Below are 18,391 nucleotides of genomic sequence, written 5' to 3'. Positions count from 1 at the left end.
CTTACTTCCATTAATATTTTAGTCATTGTCTATTTGCACTGGACCACCCTGAGTAAATTCTCTTTCCCATGTCTGTCCCTTCCTGTTAAGGGTTACATTCTTTCATGGAGATCAACACATTTTTGTCCCCCGACACATTAAACTATCAGCTTTCCAAACAGTATTATCTTACTCCTTTGTGGCAGTACGATGTCACCTTCCCATGGGTACAAGCCCAGAAATTATACACCAACTCACAATCAAAACAAAACCAGAACTGAGCAGCCAAGGAATGGAAGTGTCATGACAGGCAGAAATGGTAGGTAGCACTATGGAACAACCTCCCTCAACTAATAGCTGTTCTGCAGCAAGAATTCAATAGTTGTAATTCTCATGGTTTCCACCATGCGTGACAACACTGCAGAGGATAACAAGCGCACAACAAAAGCTTACAAAGCTCACCATCTGAAGAATTTTACAATCTTCACAATTACTTGATGAAAGCTCACAATGTTTCTACGAAAGCATTACTGCATTTACAACAGCAACACAGTCCATGCCTACAGATCAAAACTGACTATGAGTAACATTGTTTTTTTTATTTTTATGTGTGGGAACATAATTCTGAAAGCTACTGCAATGCATTAGATGAGGCCAGTCAAGACTTCTTCAGGTCTCTTCCGATGGTGCCCAGAGAACAGGACAGATAGGCTCCCATCTTTCCATCAGAAGACCCAGGGCAAGTGAAAAGAAAGGATAAAAACCATCCTTTACTGTGAATTGGACCTGGTTACAAATTACTACATGCTTTCCTTCCTTAGCATATATATATATAAAGAAAAAAAAAAGTAAAAAAAGAAATAGTTTCCACGTGAAGACTTCTTGATCAGAAAAAAAAAAGTTAGCCATTTAAAACCTATCTAGCTTTTGGAAAGATTCCAATATTCTCAGTTCACAGAGAAAGACATTGGAGATGACAGGCAGTATTATACAAGTAAGAGCAGGATTCCTGAGTCCTAGCTCAAATCCTTTAAGACAAGCACTGGAACACAGTGTAACAAGTGACATGAAAGGCAGCTTGCATACGCACTTTAAAACTTCAGCAAGCTAGTTTATTATTTCACTCTAAAGATCTCTCTCACATCCAGGTTGCCAGATTTCCAGCTTGCCCTGAATGGCCCACATTTCAAGCAGGAATGCAACCAAAGCCTTCCAAAACGCCCAATTTTCAGCCTGCACACAGCAAGCCAAGATAGCTTTTCAAAGTAACAGCTACAAACACATTGTTAAGAGTTCAAATCAAAACAAATTTTGGAAATTTATGTAACTGTGGAGTGTGTTCACAAAGTTTGCCCAAGTAGCCTCCCAAGACAGCCAGTTCTCTACCTGAGCTAAAACTGTGTATGAGCTTTCACACAATTTCAGTATCAAAATGTTCCAGATGAAGGAAGCTAAACAATTCAGGAAACAGATGTTTCCATCAACAGATTAAATTCTGACCTCAGCAATATTCCCTAAAGGCTCCGTTTCCTAATATCAAACATGGCTAACGTGTACAAGCCCGTCTGCAGAATAAATGCATGCAGAACTGGAAAAAAACTAAACTTTTGCTTTGAAAGATGTTTAAGCACTCAGTATTAGTTTTGACTAAGGAAATAACTTTGTTATGTTCTGTCTATAATAATAAGTAGGACATAATCAGTGATCTGGACAAGGGGATCGAATGCACCCCCAGTAGGTTTACAGATGACACCAAGCTGGGGGCAGCACTGACCAGCTGGGGGCTGGGGGGGCTGGGCAGGCCAGGCCCATGGGCCGAGGCCAGTTGTGTGAGGTTCCACCACTGCCGGGCCCTGCCCGTGGGGCACAGCGACCCCAGGCAGCTGCGGGCTGGGGCAGGGGGCTGGGAAGCTGGAAAGGACCTGGGGGGCTGACGGCTGAACGTGAGCCCCCAGTGTGCCCAGGGGGCCAAGGCGGCCTCCAGCATCCTGGCTTGTACCTGAAGTAGTGTGGCCAGCAGGGCCGGGGCAGGGATCGTCCCCCTGAACTCGGCACTGGTGAGGCTGCACCTCAAACATCGTGTCCGGTTTTGGGCCCCTCGCTCCAAAGGGACACTGAGGGGCTGGAGCGTGTCCAGAGCCGGGCAGGGGGCTGGGGCAGGGGCTGGGGCACAGCTCTGATGGGGGGCGGCTGGGGGGGGTTTAGCCTGGGGAGGAGGGGGCTCAGGGGGGACCTTATGGCTCTCTACAACTCCCTGACAGGCGGCTGTAGGCAGGTGGGGGTATAGGTATCCCCGATGACAAGCGGCAGGACAAGAGCAAACTGTTGCAAGTGAGAAATGCAGATGTGGCCTCAGGGACACAGGTTTAGTGCTGGACTTGGCAGTGCAATGTTAACAGTTGGACTCAATCTTAAACGCCTTTTCCAACCTAGATGATTCTGATTGTCTGTTAGTAACTGGTAAGCAAAAGTAATAGTATGTTGAAGGTCCTTGAACCTCCAAATATGATTCATTCCATTTACCACAATAAAAAGTTAGGCAGTTATTTGTTTTCAAACTAAATCTACATCGAGACAGAGCCACTGACTTCATGAATACAAACTGATCTCAATTAGATACCATGAACCCCTTGAATTCCATTGACAGAGGCAGAATTTCTGTTGTAGCCCTCTATGCCTCCCTCCTTTTTTAGATTAAAAAAAGAAATCCCCCAAACTTACTTAGAATAACTAGTGAAATTCAGCTGACTCTGCGAATGTATTGGCTTAGTAGGCTCAGAATGATGGCTGGCAGGAACCTGTGCAGATGGCTTATTTTCAAAACTCCTGCGATCAAAATATGAGAGCTGCTTTCGGTAATACTCTTCATCTTCCTCAGGATCATAATGATTTGAACGCACAATATCTTCAGGAGGCTTCACTTGAGGTCTCTGTGGTTCTGGGGCCCTAATAAAGAACAACAACATGCTTTTTCTTTAACTGTGTCAACTATGCAAGTGCCTGAATTAAAAGTCTGTTTTATAACCAAGCTGGTGATAAAACAACTGAAAAGTCATTCTTTTAATTGCACACCTTGCCTTTTTAATCTATACTGCATGGAAAGTAGACAGCTGTGACACAGCATAAAGAAAGAAAATCTGTATTCCCCTTTCACCTTACCTTTTCCCTTCTGTTTTACTTGCCAATTATCTCAAACAGGAAAAAAAAAATTGGAGATATTGGCTGAGTTTCTTCCTCAAAAATGATGCTAACAACATATTGTGTCCTTCCCCACTTCCCAGCAATCATGTCCATGTGAACTTGACTTTATGCCCTATCTTACTATTGACACACTCCAGCTCTCCACTCCGCAGTTTCCAATTTGAACCACTAAGATGTGTCTTCTGAATATTCTGATCTCATATTGAAAACCAGTTTTAATTAATCAGTTGTGCACCTACCTGTAAGTTGTTTTGTCGTGTTCATATTGGCTTTGAGAAGTTGGTTTTGGACCACTCACAGTTGCGAGTGTAGGCTTAGGTGCTAGTTCTGGAGGCTGTCAAGAAAAACACAGCATATTCTCTGAGATTCTAACATTCCTAAAGATACGCCACTTTCTGAGTAGGAAAATGAAGACTGCCCTCCCCTTCCCCCAGAAGGAAAATTGGCATCAAATACTACTGAAAGATGAACTGGAGAAGCTTTCAGCATGGCAAGTTCCCCTTCAGTGTTTTCATAGAAATTTTCAGTTTCTGCTTTAAAGACACACTGCGTTTAGGTTGCTAAGATGCTATTCCACAAGCAGTAAAGCTTTCTTTCCAAGTCAGTATTTTACTTCTTGCAATGTAGCTCTTAGCAAAAAGTAGGTAAGACTGAAATTAATTACCTTGACAGCTGATGTATCACTCGGGTCCTTCATTTTTTCCAAAGATGGCGATCTTCTTCTTTCGAATATCTTAACCCTACTTCGCACAGACTGGGGTTTCATGGCTGGATCTTCTTCTTCCTCTGCTAGAGATGGCGGTGTAGGCAGTGGTTTACTGTTAGAAGGCAAAACTTCTGGTTTGGTTTGTGATGAAGGGGGAGGAGGAAGGGAAACACCTGAAGTGCTATGAGAAGGCTCATACTGTCCAGCTTTCGTATTATATGCTTGAGGACCACCTTGTTCATAGCCCCTTATATGCGGGTCAAAGTACTGCTTCGGTTCAGGAGATCGCGATATGGCTGACTGGTATGGCTGAGCTTCTTGTTTGTATCTCCCATGCGTGTCATACCCAACACTATGCTGATCTTCGTATCGCACTTGTGGTAAGCTGAAGTTTTTGGGTGCATGCTCATAGCGAGGTCTGCCTTCATAGCTCATTGGAGGGGGTTCCTCAAAACGAGGTTGTGCTGGGTAATAGCTGCGTTCTGTGCTCTCTTCTATGTTTTGTCTGGAATCAAGATCCCTAGGAGGCTGGTTTTCATAAGCTGTTCTTGCTTGGTTGTAGGGCTGTTTTTCGTCGTAATATGCCCAGTGCTCCTCATAGGGAGGCACGCGGTCATCATAATGTAGGCGAGGGTCATAACCACGGGAAAACTGATCTACATAGTTTGTAGAGTCATATCTGTATGTTGACTGTTCATAGTCCCTACTTGGTTGTTTTTCTGCATACTGAGCCTGGGATTCATAGATCAGATTTGGGTCTCTTTCCTGTCTCTGTACTGGGTGATTAATTGCTGGCTGTTTTAAAATGTAGCTTTGTCTGGACGCTTCTTCATTAATATATGGATCCTTTCGGTATACCTGTTAAATAGAGGCATATTTCTCAGTTAAAATGAAGAGTAACTCCCACTGCATTTAAAATATAATATTATAAATAAGTCTTAAGTTTTAAAGATTGGCTTTATTTTTGTTTAAAAGCAGAACAGTTTGATGCAGTTGTTTGCAATCACAGGAAGCTGAACTTGGTGACTCAAGAGATCCCCTCCAGCCCTATTTTTAAGCAGAAACATGTAAGTAGATTAAAAGGGAAAGGCAAGGGTAATAGTCCTTTATCTTTGGGGGCTGGGGGGGAGGCACACACACTTTTTTGCAGGGTGTGGGCAGAGTGGAAGTAAATTGATTTACATACTTAAGTTAGTTCTAGCATCGCTGAGGAAGTATATAGTCACCCAACAAACTGGATTAATCTTCATGATGAAGGATTTGGCAAAATTTAAAGCATACAAAGATTATCTACTGTCATTTTAGCAAAGTAACAGATTTTTCTCAAGGCCTCATTAATAAACAGTAGAACACTGACAAGCTAAAAAAGTGTCACACAAAGTAAAATCAAAACACAGAACGCAGCCTTTTTAAAAAATTTCATCTTTTGAGAAGTGAAAATTATATAGCTTGAAGCCATGCACACAAAACATTAGATGATGCTTAGCAATTCAGATGCACTGGGGTTTTTTTGCAACCTGCATGATCTCTTAGAGGCAAAAAAATTAGAAGGAATTCTCCTAGCAAGGGCAAAACAAAAAGACCATGTGCTAGCTTGATGTATAGCAGGAAATCAGCGCAACAATGTGGCACAGGTACCTTTGCTGGATCTATATGCGGCGATAAGGATGATGGCTCTTGATCTCTTAGGACTATATGAGCTCCCTCAGTACTTGATGTTCTTAAGGGGCCCGCCTGTGGTTGGTAAGAGTTGTAAGGAGCAGCGGTAGGCTCCTCCAGTCTGACATTAGTTAGGTTTACATTAGCATTTACTGCAGAGGTTGATGAGGTTGCAGGGTTTGATTCAGGCGACGGGGAAAGGTAAGGGACTGCAGGTGAAGCTTCTGCTTTCTGTGAAGTGTTTAAAATATTTTAAATATACCGCTATTGAATCACTGTATGACTTCTTGCTTTATATTAAAATAAGTTCAATGTGCTTTGATCCACGCAGCTAGGCGTAGAATGAAACGTACTGAAAATATCATGCACTAGCACTTCCAAAAATTCATTAAGTTCAAGATTAAGAAAGCAAAACATTTAAAGTAGAATGGTACTTCAATCCCCCTCCTGCCAGAATGAGTCTGTAAAACAGGTAGGTCAAGCTGATTCTCCAATTCGTTATAACGTATTATTGTTGCTGTTGACAGATTCTTATATGCACCTACAATACTGGTAAGCAGATTACAAACACCGATTTGTTGTTCAAGAGAACGTATAACCTGCAGTAAACATACAACACTCAGCGTATAAAATTACTTTCTTACCGGCTGAGAAGTAGTTGTTTTAAATCCTGAAGAATCTATTCTGAGATTAGGCTGTGGCTGAGCTTGAGATGCATAAGTAGGGTAAGTTTGAGTTTCATGATGCATTCCAGAAGAATCCTCTCTAACAGGTTCAGAAGAACGTGTAATAGCAGATTCAGGAGGAGTCCCAACCTCATCATTCAGAGTTTCATCCAGTTCTTGATCAGTGTAAGCACCCCCTTCTGTATCTGTGTCTTCATAATCCGATGTGTGTCTGCTGTCTGTGCTGTACATAGAATATTCGCTACCAGGAGCTGAGAGGTAAGAAAGGCGGTCATCATGCAAATCAAGGTCATCGCTCGTAGCACCATCTGCCTGTATCAAACAAAATTACAGTACACTCTTATTGAAACACCTTTTAGACAATGCTCTTTTTCTTGCAATGTAAAGCTAGGAAATTTTTTTGCAAGTAATTAAAGAACTGAACAAATGGAATGCACCTATCTTGTTCTGAACCACAACAAAGTCTGGGAGTTAAAAAAGTTAAGCTGTATTCCAAATCCAGCAGCACAGCACCAGTATAGCAATTCAACAGTTCCAAACATCACAAGGGGGAAGAAGTTGGGTTTCAATCGCTGAAGAAGTTGGGTTTCAATCGCTGAAGAAGTTAAGCTTACAACTAAAAGCCTTTTCTGCAGTCTAGCACTTTGAATCATTTTACTACAGGGTCCGATGACCATCAGCGTAAGGGAGGGGATAATGCATAGTGTCCACAGAAATCGAAGTGAGTGGAAAGACACAAAGCTGCACTTTCCAGTGACATTATGATACTGGAATCATTAACTTGAAGGTAGACATAAGGAGATGAAAGGAGCCTACTAGAAAGGATCTAATTAAGATTTATCTAATTAAGAAACACTTAGTAATAGCCATTTCATCATTTGCTTACTTGTAGTTGGCACTTTGCTTGATAGCAGTTCTTCAAAAGGATGGACCTGATGTGCATAGTGTAACATGCAGCTTGAGAAGGCAAGTGGAGTTTTAGCGGGGAACACAGAATACTAACTTGCGATTTTGTATCTGTGTTCTCACAACGAACATGAATATGCCACTTGCTTTTATATTAACAAAAAAATAATTCACCATCAGGCAATGCAAGCCCCTAGTACCAATGCAGCACAACACCCAGTTCTTTCACGAGAAAGCATCCAGTCCCCACCAAGTCTCCAAAAGCAGCATCAGATCCTCCAGTTCACAGTGGCAACGGGCAAATGCTCTCACATACTACACTGCTACATGCACAAGGACAACCGTACAGCAATCATTCACAAAGTAACTGCACTAACAGAGCGACAGATCAGTTCTGAGCAGTTCACACAGCCATGAGGCATTATTGCTTTAGATCTTCAAATGACAGTTAAAATGAGAAAGAAAAAAAGGAAAACAAACTTCATTCCACAAGTATCTCCCCATATCTGTAATACTAGTGAAGAAAGAAAGAACAAAAAACCTCTTGTAAATACAGTTGTAATTTCTCCCCAAACATACTATTTCTTACCTTTCCTTCTGAAACCCACACTAGTTGGTTCTGTTGTTGCTGAATTGCTTCCTTTAGAGCTCCATACCATCCTTCATTCATTGAGTTCAGGTTAATGGTAGCTAGAAGCACAGCAGGTTAGGTTGACTTATGATTTTTGCAGAACTCTGAGAAGGATTTGTACCACCAGTAATAAAAGCAATATAAACTGGGAGGTTAAAAAGACGAGATTTACGTATTAATGTAAATACTAGTATTCAAAACCACCTTAAGGCCTGATGTCATTTGGGACATTTTATCCTGTACGAAATACTGAGTTAACAGTAGCTTGGAATAAAGTGAGGCTTCAGACTAAAAAAAAACAAAATTACATCATCTTCCCATTTATCCTAGTGTTTGATTTTAGCTGCTGATCCTGCAAAGCCACCAGATCCATTAGAAATGTCCTGTTGATGTTTCAGATCACTTAATGTGACTATTGCAGTCATGTGCAAACGACGCACACATCAATGAACTACTAGTTATTGAACAGAGCAGCCCGAGGCAGACAACTACCGCTTGACTTGGCCCATTTGCAGAAAAGTCTGGAGGAAGATATTATTCTCACCTCACCTCCCTCTCAGAAAATTAATCCAGTATCTCCAATTACTTACTTGTAAAGAGATGGTGATTATTTTTGCGTAGCTTGTGAGCTCTTTCATACAGCTTTCTGGCACTTTTTCGTGATTCTGGGCACAACCTCATTCTCATTGTCTTTACACCTTGCTTAGAATCAGGATTTAGGAACACGACAATAGGATACCACTGGGCATAATTCAGACGGTCCACTGCATTAGGAGTGACATCTAATAAAGCATGTTTGTCCTGTTGTGATAAAAAGGACAGAAGTGATAAAGTGAATCATTTATATACTGGATTTATTTATTTTTTTAAACAACTTCCACAAATTTATTTTACATTATCTTTACAGAGTTCATTGTTTCAAAGTATTGATTTAAATGCTTTTTGTATTTGAATAAAAGAAAACAAACCAGTTCCAATACCAGGCTACATAAGCATACACATTTTGAACTGTAGGACTGACTGCATAACCACGAGTTTTTTAACATTTAACTCACTCTGAATACAAGACTTAGCCAGCTTTCATCCAGCGCGAGACTTCTCAAGCACACACCATGCAGTATCCCCACTGTGCTTCTAGCATAGCTCCCCACCCCCCTACCTGGGCATCTGAAAGGCTTACAGTTTGTTTTTAGTTAAGGAAATAAAAAGATGAGTAGTAGAGCCTTATATCATGAGCTAACATCAGAAGTTTTAAAGATAGCAAGGAAGAGAGACTGAAGGACCCCTTCCCCTAGTCAAGTTACTAGTCTGTAAATTGGAGTGGCAGAAGACTAACAATTCCATAAATGTAACTCCATAAAGTAACAACTTCTAGATGTAATGTCACACCATGGCTTTAAGTAAAAGGGGAAACCGCTTAAAATAGCCTTAATGGAGAGAGGACAACACCATCTGGAACAAAGCCTAGAATGACTTCTAGGCTGCTGTTATTAATATCGAGAAGGAAAGGGGTACCGTGTGTCTTGGGTTTGGTTTTTTTTTTAATTAACAAATAGAAAGATGAGAAAGTCATTTTTAAAGCAAACACACTAGTTAGTTATCCTTCTACATTTAAGACACCTGACACTTTACTTGGTAATACCAGTTTTACTCTTCATGTTAAAAGCATGGTAACAATAACACACTTACTCTATCGATTATCTGTTTTATAGTGTGAAGACGAATAATGCCAGAACTACGTTGGTCAGTGCCAGCATCTCTTGGTTCGCTCTCTGGTAAAGAGGACACAGTAAAAACCTGTAAGTTTCACTCCTGCTTCAAAATAATACATGAAAATCTACCCACAAACTTGGCCATAAAAGTCACTACATCTTTACAAAAGCCCTTAGAAATAGGATAATAAGGTATGAATTAAAAAGATATTTGAGAAGGCTATAAATAAAGTATTACTTTTACCTTTGGAGAATTACCAACAACCAAACAGTGAAAGAGCTTGTATTTAGTCTGTTTCTTTAAACTGTCAACATCTTGTTAAACATGTTAACAGCTAGAGTAATAATGCAGAAATAACCTAGCAAAAAAGGCTGACTATTTCGTACCTGCAGAAAAACCCAATGTCACACTTACTTGCAATTTGAAAGATATCTGGTTCTTCTCTAGCAAGTTTCTCTCGCGCAACGTCAGCTATTGGACCAAAAATGGTTACAGGTCTGAGAAATCCAGCTAGAATTGAAAGAGCAAAAAAGAGGGGGGGGGGGAAAGTCAAAATACAGTGATTGCTTAAAAGAGATGCAAGATATTCTTAAATACATAGGCTAACACAAAGCAAACCACACAAACCTGTTAACCTGCAACAGTAAGAATAAAGCCATACCTTCCCGAAGAACAACTCTTTCATAGGCAGGAAACTTTGTCTGCACAGGTTGGGCAGACAGATCTTCTCTGCTTTTTCGGAGATTTCTTTTTGAGCTACGCAAACCTCGGAATCTCCAAAAATCCGCTCGATCTCCTCCTGCCGTCTTTGGAAGCGTGTACTGTACGCTAGCTAGTTGCTCAGCTCTAAGATGACAACAAATCCCAACCAGTTATCAAGGAAGTTCAGCTTCTGAAGTTAATGCTTGACTAGCAAGCTTATACATCCAAAAAACACTACACATGCTGAATCTAGCTTTTGCTGTTTCTCTATCAGGAAGTACAAGATTGAATTCCTGAGGCTGATAACACATTTCTGAGGCTTTCTACTACACCTTGTCTCCTGTATTGGAAAGAAAGTTTTAGGGTTTTTTTTGTGGACTGTGCAAGTGTCAAAAGCAAATCCACAGATCAGATATTTAACTTCCATTTGTTTTAACGCTTTGTCACTTTTTCTGACTGTACCAGTTCTATAAACTAGCATCCTGCAGACAAGTCCAATAATTCATTATACAGTTAGAGAATTTAAAATTGTAGCTGTAAAACAGCAACTGAAGTATTTTAAGATCGTACCTGTTTTTGTTAGGTATGATACCTCTTTCAACTTCCTTGTGATTCTTGCCAATTCGAATTGCCAGCCAAGAACCTAGTTTGCCATTGTACAGAGTGTCTACCACCCGGAACACTTCACCTTTGTTGAAACTTAATCCATAAGGAGATTCCTTTTCATATTCAAAGTGAGTTCTGATATAGAAAGAATCCCCTACATCAGACTCAACAATGCGACGATAAACTAAGAAAAGAAAAAGAAACCCCAAAATAAAATGTTATGTACGTTCACGTGAAATCCTAATGCTCACAAGAATTACTCAAAGCAGGGCCACACCTTAATTCTCCTTGTATTAAATACACAATATTAATTTGAGAAGCCTTCATTTCTTAGAGCTACTCTATTTTAAGCAGCGTAACTATTAATAGCAAACTGTACCAACATAAATTCGACTTTCATGGTCAAAAATTTGGTGCCAGTGCAAGCTTAATTCAGTTCCCCTGGAAGGAATGAATCTTGCTCGGATGAAGTTTGCGCGTGCATGCACATCAGTGCAATCGCTCATTTTCAGCGGCGTAACTACAACAGAGTCTCCTGCTCTCCTCAACGTTTAATGCCAATAGCTCCAACAGATGCTAGGGGTTATTTCTGGCGGGTTTCTGTTTGCCTGGGGGCAGGTGAGGTGCGCTATTACAATATCAATCTCTAGTCCATTTGTAGTAGTAACCTATCCCAAAGCCAAATGAACTTAGCCTTCGTAAGATGCCAATTTCCTGCAAGCCAGAAGTTAGTCATAATTTACTGCACTTTTTACATTGTTCCAGTCTACTACATTGCTCTCAATATACAAATATTTACCGTCTTTTTTCTTCTGTGCCAAAATGGTTACTTCTTCGCCTTTAGGAAGATCAAGCAAAAAAAGGACAGCTTCTTCTCTGATGATATTTGTGAAGTCTACGTTATTTACCTGGTATCAATGAAGTAATCAATTTGATGTAGCACACAACATTATAACACAGATTTAACTATACAATGTGAAATCTAAATCAACTTATTGCAAACGTTTTTTTAATTGTTTCATACACACACATCAAGTGCATGTATCCCAAGATGCCTCTTGTACCTCTAAATAGTCCCACTTTATTTCTTGATAAAAGCATAGCTTCCAGAGTAACAGGTTCATTTTATATTCTTTAGATCAATATTATGGATCACCTATAAACATCAGTAACACACACAGTCCTCTGACAATTTAGTGACCCAACAGTCAAAAAACCGTAACAACTTCATCAACTGAGTTAGTCTAAGAAATTGGATGTAAAACTTCCTGACCATCCTAGCAACAGCACAGTAACAGGAGATCTTGCTGCTATTAAGTTATCTACTAAGTACATACAAAAAAACCCTGTATGAACTACAAAGGCAATATATACAATCTGCAGAAAGAAAACCTACTTCGGTACAACAAAGCACTTGTATTGTCATTGGTTTTGACATACCCTGAGAATCTGGTCCCCTTCCTCTAATCCTTCTTTCGCTGCAGGGCTGTCTTCCAGAACGCCAGCTACAAATATGCCAACATCATTGCCACCTGCTAGTCGCAAGCCCACACTGTCTCCTTTTCTGAATTTTACCAGTTTCATGCTTGGCCTGGAGGTTTAGAAGATATTCCACTTAGAGGGATAATAGCATGTGCTCAGTCTCAAATTTATCAGGTTATTTTATGCTAAGAACTAATCTGCCTATCATTTCAATTAGAGAATATTATGCTATGCATTCCATTAACTGCTTACCAACCACAGCATTAGAACACATTAGCAGCAATTCAAAAAACCCACCTGTATTTACTTGTTTAGGGGGTTTGTCTGTCTTATGCTCACACATTGATTTAAGTGAGTCATTTTGACACTCCCCTCCAAAAACATCCTTCCTTTTAAAGAGCTGTGCTGACATACAGGTCTATTTTGGCTCTAAAGAGATTGAGATGAAAACAAACTAGAATCTATTCTCATGTACACTAATGCCCGTAAAGGAGATCCCAGTTGAAGTAGACTCTTTTCCACGCTATGACTTTGCACATTTTTGCAGTGACCTTCATTCATTGCTCTCTGATTATTAGGAAAGGAAAGTAATATGCTACCGTATTGTCTCCTCTCTCTGGAGATGAGGACAGGACAGGAGGGGGTGGGGATGCCCAGGGAGAAAGAAACACTGCAAATTCTTCTCACCAGTTGATCATTGTAACTGCTCATTTCCGTAGTATATTAACAGACTCTTAAACGGTATATTACACAATGCAAGTGCCACCAAGGCTCAGGAATAAACCTAAAGTCATCATTCTAATATTTCTGTACAGAAGTGTCAGGACATCATATTGGACTTCACAACAGACCACTTATACAGGTTGCTCATCACCCTGGATAAAAACTTGGTTTGCTCAAGGGCCAGGCAGATCCAGATAGAGTTCAGCGTTACGTTACCGAAGCATTCCATCTTCATGAGTTGAATTGGGTAAGGGACCATCAGATGGACTGACTGGTAAATCCACATCTGGCTGACCTCCTTGTGCATACACTGGCTTTGGTTCTATTAAAATATCAGAAGATTTCAAATGTCCATTTGGTCATGTAAAGATAAGAAAGTAAAGCTAACTTAAGAGCTTAATGACTTTTTCAGTAGCCTTCCTCTACGCCACTTAAATCCACTTAGTTAAATATTAGAAACTTACAACAACAGAAGATGCTCTCACCATGCCATTGAAAGCAGTATGATTACTGGCCTAATTATTACTTCAGTAAAAATCACACAACTTCCTCTGTACAACATAAAACAACAAGAACTAGAAGACTTCATGCTCACATGACCACTTTCAACCCTGCTGTTTCTCACCTTAATTTATCTAACATCTTTGTTTTCCATTGGCTCTCTTCCCTCAAGAACTCAATTTTTGAAACAAAAATACCAAAACCCACTTGAACTGCTGCTGCATACCTTGAGGTCAGCAGATTTCAATACTTCGGTGGTTTTTAAAGATAAGCACTTACTATGGCTCTGCTGCACAGATTCCCTAGAGTCACTGGGAAGAAACAGCCACTGCAGTCTCCCCTCAGTAACGAATACTAACAGGGGCTCTTCTCCGCTTCATGGTTGGTCATGGATAAAAGAATTTGTATTTAAGCCTTATCTCTGCACATTTAAAAAAAGTTATTTCAAATTAGACTGGCTTCAAGCTGTCTGATATCCCGGATCTTCCCAACAACTGTGCTGTCTTCCTTTCAAATCACTGAATAGACTAGTTTGAAATTGGGAATTTCAGACACTTTGGTAATAATGCCTTTTCTAATGTGCCTTTTGTCCCTACCATAAAGGAAAATGCTGTGTTACTGTAAGTCTTTGACAGCCCTTTCCTGGCCTAAGCCTCTGATGAGCTCTTTGAACAAATACTCTCCTTCCATCCTCCTCTGACACAATCAACCGTGACAGTTGTCTTGCTCTTAAGTCTAATCAGCAAACTGCCACAGAATCTGCCAACTACTTTTCTAACCACATTTTCATTACAGTCTTTGCAAGATCCTCATTTCCCTAGAGCTTTCTGTGAGGCTGTTAAAGGATTATACCCTTTATTGCACCTTTTAATTTCAGACTATATATTACAGCAAGTTATTTTTATCTGCAGACACAAGTTTAAACATTATCTTTATGTACTGGCCTACATCTCCTCCCATCCAAACTAAATGTTTCCATGTGCCTCTTCCCACGCACCCAACAACAGAACATTTCTTCTTCTCCTCTAACCAACAAAATCCCCACAGTACTTATTACTTGCTTGCCAGTCCCTCAAACCAATCGTTAGTATATTACTTTGGATTAAGAACCACCTCAAGGATCTCCTATCCTGGCTGGCTTTCTATTATGCCAAGTATTAAACTTCAGCGTCTTACAGAACTACAAAATTCATCTTTCTAATCTCACTGCTACATCCTTCTTCTATCCAGGCAAATACCAACTTACTTCATTTGCATTTTTTCTTAACACCACTACAAAAGGTGTTTTGACAATGACAATATTTTTATGAATGGCTGCTGCATCAGAAAACCTAATGCTGTAATTTTCAAGATCTTCCAGAGTCTATCAAGATTGTAACTCTTCCAATTCTTCACTGAGCTACTGAATACTACTTGCAGAAGCATCACTGCTCATTCCTAAATACACAAATATTTTCAAGCTGGAATGTACCTTTTCTCATTCTACCCAGCCTTTGAACCATCTGCACAGCTCCTCTTTCTACACTTATAATTAAGTGCCTCATTCTGTAAACAAAAACAAATCTTCTAAGTCAGCCTGCCCAGAAGAGTGTCCTGTCATGGTATCATCTTATGTTTTTTCTTTATACCATAAAGATAAAAGCCATTTTTATCTTTTTTATCTGGTGCCATTTAGCTTACCATTCCCTCTGGAAAAAAAAAGGAAGATTTTGTTCTGGTTTTATGAGTTGGACTGCACTTGTTAAAATGCTTAGTCCATGACTGAGTTCTAAGTGCTACAGTAACAAAGTATTTCAGGGTGTTCTGAGTTGGGTCTTAGGAACAGTAGTTCTCAACAGGCTTGACACCATCCTGTTTAAATACAGTCTGCTAGAGCAACCCATAAGAACCAGTCTACTGCTCGACGCTCAAAAAAGAAATGACACTTTTAACCTTGCTTGAGAAATCAGGACAAACCTCTTTACAACCATCATCTATAAATACAGCCCTAAACACTAAAGTTCAACCCCCAGATAATGGGCAGACCCCACAGCTTAGGTTTTCAGGACCAAAACTCTAGTAAGACATAAATAGGGTTACGGCTCCAAAGACTGTTCATATACAGAAATAGAAGTAACTAGGACTTGGACTGTTCCAAGACTTTAAAAAATCATCCCACAAATACGCGATGGCATGAAGTCTTTACCAGTCATCCATTCTCAACAACATGCATAATACATTTTAATGTCTTTACCTGGTAGTGGTGGAGTTTGTTTTTCAGTTCTTTCAACTGCCACCTCTTCTACAGTTTTAGAAATATCATCTGCATTCTTTACAGGTGTAGAGACAGCTCCTGGTTTAGTTACTCTCTCATCTTCTCTGCTTCGATGACTGTATTAGAAAGAAAGATCCCACTCCGCATATAGAAATGTTTCTGTGACCTTGGTCTACTAAGACTGAAGAATAAATCCTTTCATTCATAAAGTTCAGGTTTGGTGGGTAAAGAATTACCAATTACTATTTAACAAGGTTTTGTTCTTTGGCTATCACATTATTAATAATATTCTTTTCATTTCTTAATCCAAGCATTCTGTCCCTAACTTCACATCAATAAAAAGACTTCTTTAGATATGGCTATTTAGAAAGAAAGTGGTCATGGTGAAACAGACTGCTCTCTGCTACAAGCACAGAAGTTGTACACACGGGCTGTACATTGGAAGCTATGTAAGAAACTGAGAAGCAAAGGGAAGAAGAGGAGAAGAGCAGTTACAGTGGTCTTTTTCTCACCCTTCCCTGTAGAAATCATGGATTTTTAGACTTAGTTCTTAAGCTTCATTGCAATCAAGCTAATTTATCAGTTCCTTTGTGTGGTAGCTGCCCTGGAACACAAGTGCTGCCGGTTTGGCTCTTCGTGGGTTTTTGCAGAGATGAAAGGCAAAGCACAAACATGCCCCGATTTCACAGTCTTCAGAAAGGATGAAGCCTTCAACCCACAGCTATTACACAACAGGAGTGCTTCTCATACACTCAGTCACCCACGTATTTGAGTAAAAAGACAACTCAGTGCTTCTTATGCATTTCCTATGCATGCTTACAGTGTAAAACAAAGGCATATATGACAAGTTAAAAAAAAAGCAGAAATCTGTTGTCATTCTTTAAATGATGACAACTAAAGCACAAAAAAACATAATTTCTATACCTTTAGAGCTCAAGAGATCAGGTATTTTTATACTGTTATATAGAGGTACAGCTACGAGCTGTACCACAGCAGTACTCAACAGAAGACGTGCTGTATGTTGAAATAAGACTGTTACACTGCTATCTGTTGATTAGTAAATAATTTCAAAGGGTCAGAGCAGATGGACATTAATAATTAGCTGAAAAAACCAAAACCAGATCAATATACCAAAAAGAAAGTCTTAATTCCAGAGCATGTACGTTCTAAAAAGAATTAAAATAACCATGAGATGCTCAAAATATCTATTCAATTCCTGAGAGCTGGCAAATAAGCAAGGACATAAAAAGTATCTGAAAGAAGACTGACACAAATCACAGCTTTTTATATAATATCAGACTGAATTGCCAAGAAGAGGAAAAAAGGTACTTCCTCAAAGATAACAACAGCTTGGTCAGTAGGTGCAAGCCCATCTCCTCTCATAAAGGAGAGATCTGTATTGGGGGGAAAAAAGAAAAGTTTTTCACTACCAACAGCTAGATGGTGCTACTAGGCAATAATAAGTATCATTTTACATAAAATACAAGTGTATAAAAAAAATCCATTATACGAGTGAAGGCTGTTTATTTTAATCAGAACCTATACTTTGAGAGTTGGAAGTATGACTTCAGAAAACCAACCCCGGCAAATCTACTCATTCAAGACGCATGAGAAAATAAAATGGTAAACATCTAAATACAATCAGAATATGCTTTCCTGAAGCAATGTGAAGTTTGAAACATCACAAAGCTCAGCTATTCAGCCAAGATACACTAAGACTTTTCAGTACTTTCTTCTGCCAGTTTCAAAACTATGTGCCTGAAGGACGCTTAAAAACCCCAGAATACAGAACAATACAGCAACCACCACAACAATCTGGGGAGACACAGGCACCATTGCACTGTAAGCAACCATCTTGTTAAGTCATTGGCAAAACCAAGTATAGTAATCTTTAAAATCCTTATTTGTGCCTTTTCTATTCAGATAAACCCCTTTTGGGGGGCTTCCGGATTTGATTAAAATGATGCTAAAACCATTACGTCTAGCAAAATGAAAACAGCATTTGTCTTTCTACTTTATTCCAAAACTTCAACAACAAAATTTTTTTTCTTCTTTCAGATTTCCAGCATATTTTCATTTGTACATAAAATTAAGCGTGTAAGCTAAAAAGCTTATGTATTTTAAGTCCAGCCCTAGACTGAAAATATGACTAGATTCCTCATTCCTTGGAAAATAGTTCCTGGCTTGTTAAAACAGACACACACTTTTAGCGGTTTAAATGCATACTAAGTGTCTCACAAACAAAAGTCCTACAGTAAACTAATTCCCCTCATCATCCAAAGATTTTTGGGTAATGAGCACTAGTTAATGAGATATTACAGAAGGTTTCCCCATGAGCCCTCTCTATCCATTTCCAATCATCTCCTAACACTTAACAGAAGCATCATTCCAAAAAAGTAGGGTCTGTTTTGCTTTAAAAATAAAGCAAAAAAATACTGCAGTTACTACACAAAGTTAATCTTACGTTTCCTCTCCACAGAGTCCAAAACCCCTGTAATTTTATGCTGCTTTTACACCTGCGTGTATCATAAAAGAGCATCAATATGGAAGAAAACAGCTCTCAGTAACTAAAACAAGACACTGAGAGCATCGCATGAAATACAGTCGGGTAAACACCTGAAGTGTTTGCTTCTAGACTGGGC

General features: G+C 39.6%; 1 protein-coding gene across 7 annotated transcripts in view; it reads right to left on the bottom strand.

Annotated features, from left to right (window-relative positions):
* Positions 1 to 18,391, bottom strand: part of TJP1 (tight junction protein 1) — a 198,656-nt gene that overhangs the window by 11,814 nt on the left and 168,451 nt on the right. For 5 of the 7 annotated variants that reach the window (XM_040600239.1, XM_040600232.1, XM_040600234.1 and 2 more), the window contains 15 exons: positions 15,729 to 15,865; positions 13,211 to 13,316; positions 12,230 to 12,380; positions 11,589 to 11,697; positions 10,754 to 10,973; positions 10,143 to 10,327; positions 9,896 to 9,991; positions 9,458 to 9,540; positions 8,359 to 8,569; positions 7,727 to 7,827; positions 6,190 to 6,543; positions 5,525 to 5,776; positions 3,845 to 4,744; positions 3,420 to 3,514; positions 2,701 to 2,925 (listed from right to left, as the gene is read on the bottom strand). In XM_040600239.1, the coding sequence (XP_040456173.1) occupies positions 2,701 to 2,925; positions 3,420 to 3,514; positions 3,845 to 4,744; positions 5,525 to 5,776; positions 6,190 to 6,543; positions 7,727 to 7,827; positions 8,359 to 8,569; positions 9,458 to 9,540; positions 9,896 to 9,991; positions 10,143 to 10,327; positions 10,754 to 10,973; positions 11,589 to 11,697; positions 12,230 to 12,380; positions 13,211 to 13,316; positions 15,729 to 15,865 (3,225 nt within the window). The remainder of the gene's footprint in view (positions 1 to 2,700; positions 2,926 to 3,419; positions 3,515 to 3,844; positions 4,745 to 5,524; positions 5,777 to 6,189; positions 6,544 to 7,726; positions 7,828 to 8,358; positions 8,570 to 9,457; positions 9,541 to 9,895; positions 9,992 to 10,142; positions 10,328 to 10,753; positions 10,974 to 11,588; positions 11,698 to 12,229; positions 12,381 to 13,210; positions 13,317 to 15,728; positions 15,866 to 18,391) is intronic. The other 2 variants (XM_040600236.1, XM_040600238.1) reach the window with 1 other exon arrangement.

Source organism: Falco naumanni, chromosome 7, assembly GCF_017639655.2.
Source record: "Falco naumanni isolate bFalNau1 chromosome 7, bFalNau1.pat, whole genome shotgun sequence".
Taxonomy (NCBI): Eukaryota; Metazoa; Chordata; class Aves; order Falconiformes; family Falconidae; genus Falco; species Falco naumanni.
Note: the sequence above shows the minus strand (reverse complement) of the source record. Positions and strands in the feature narration are given on the sequence as shown.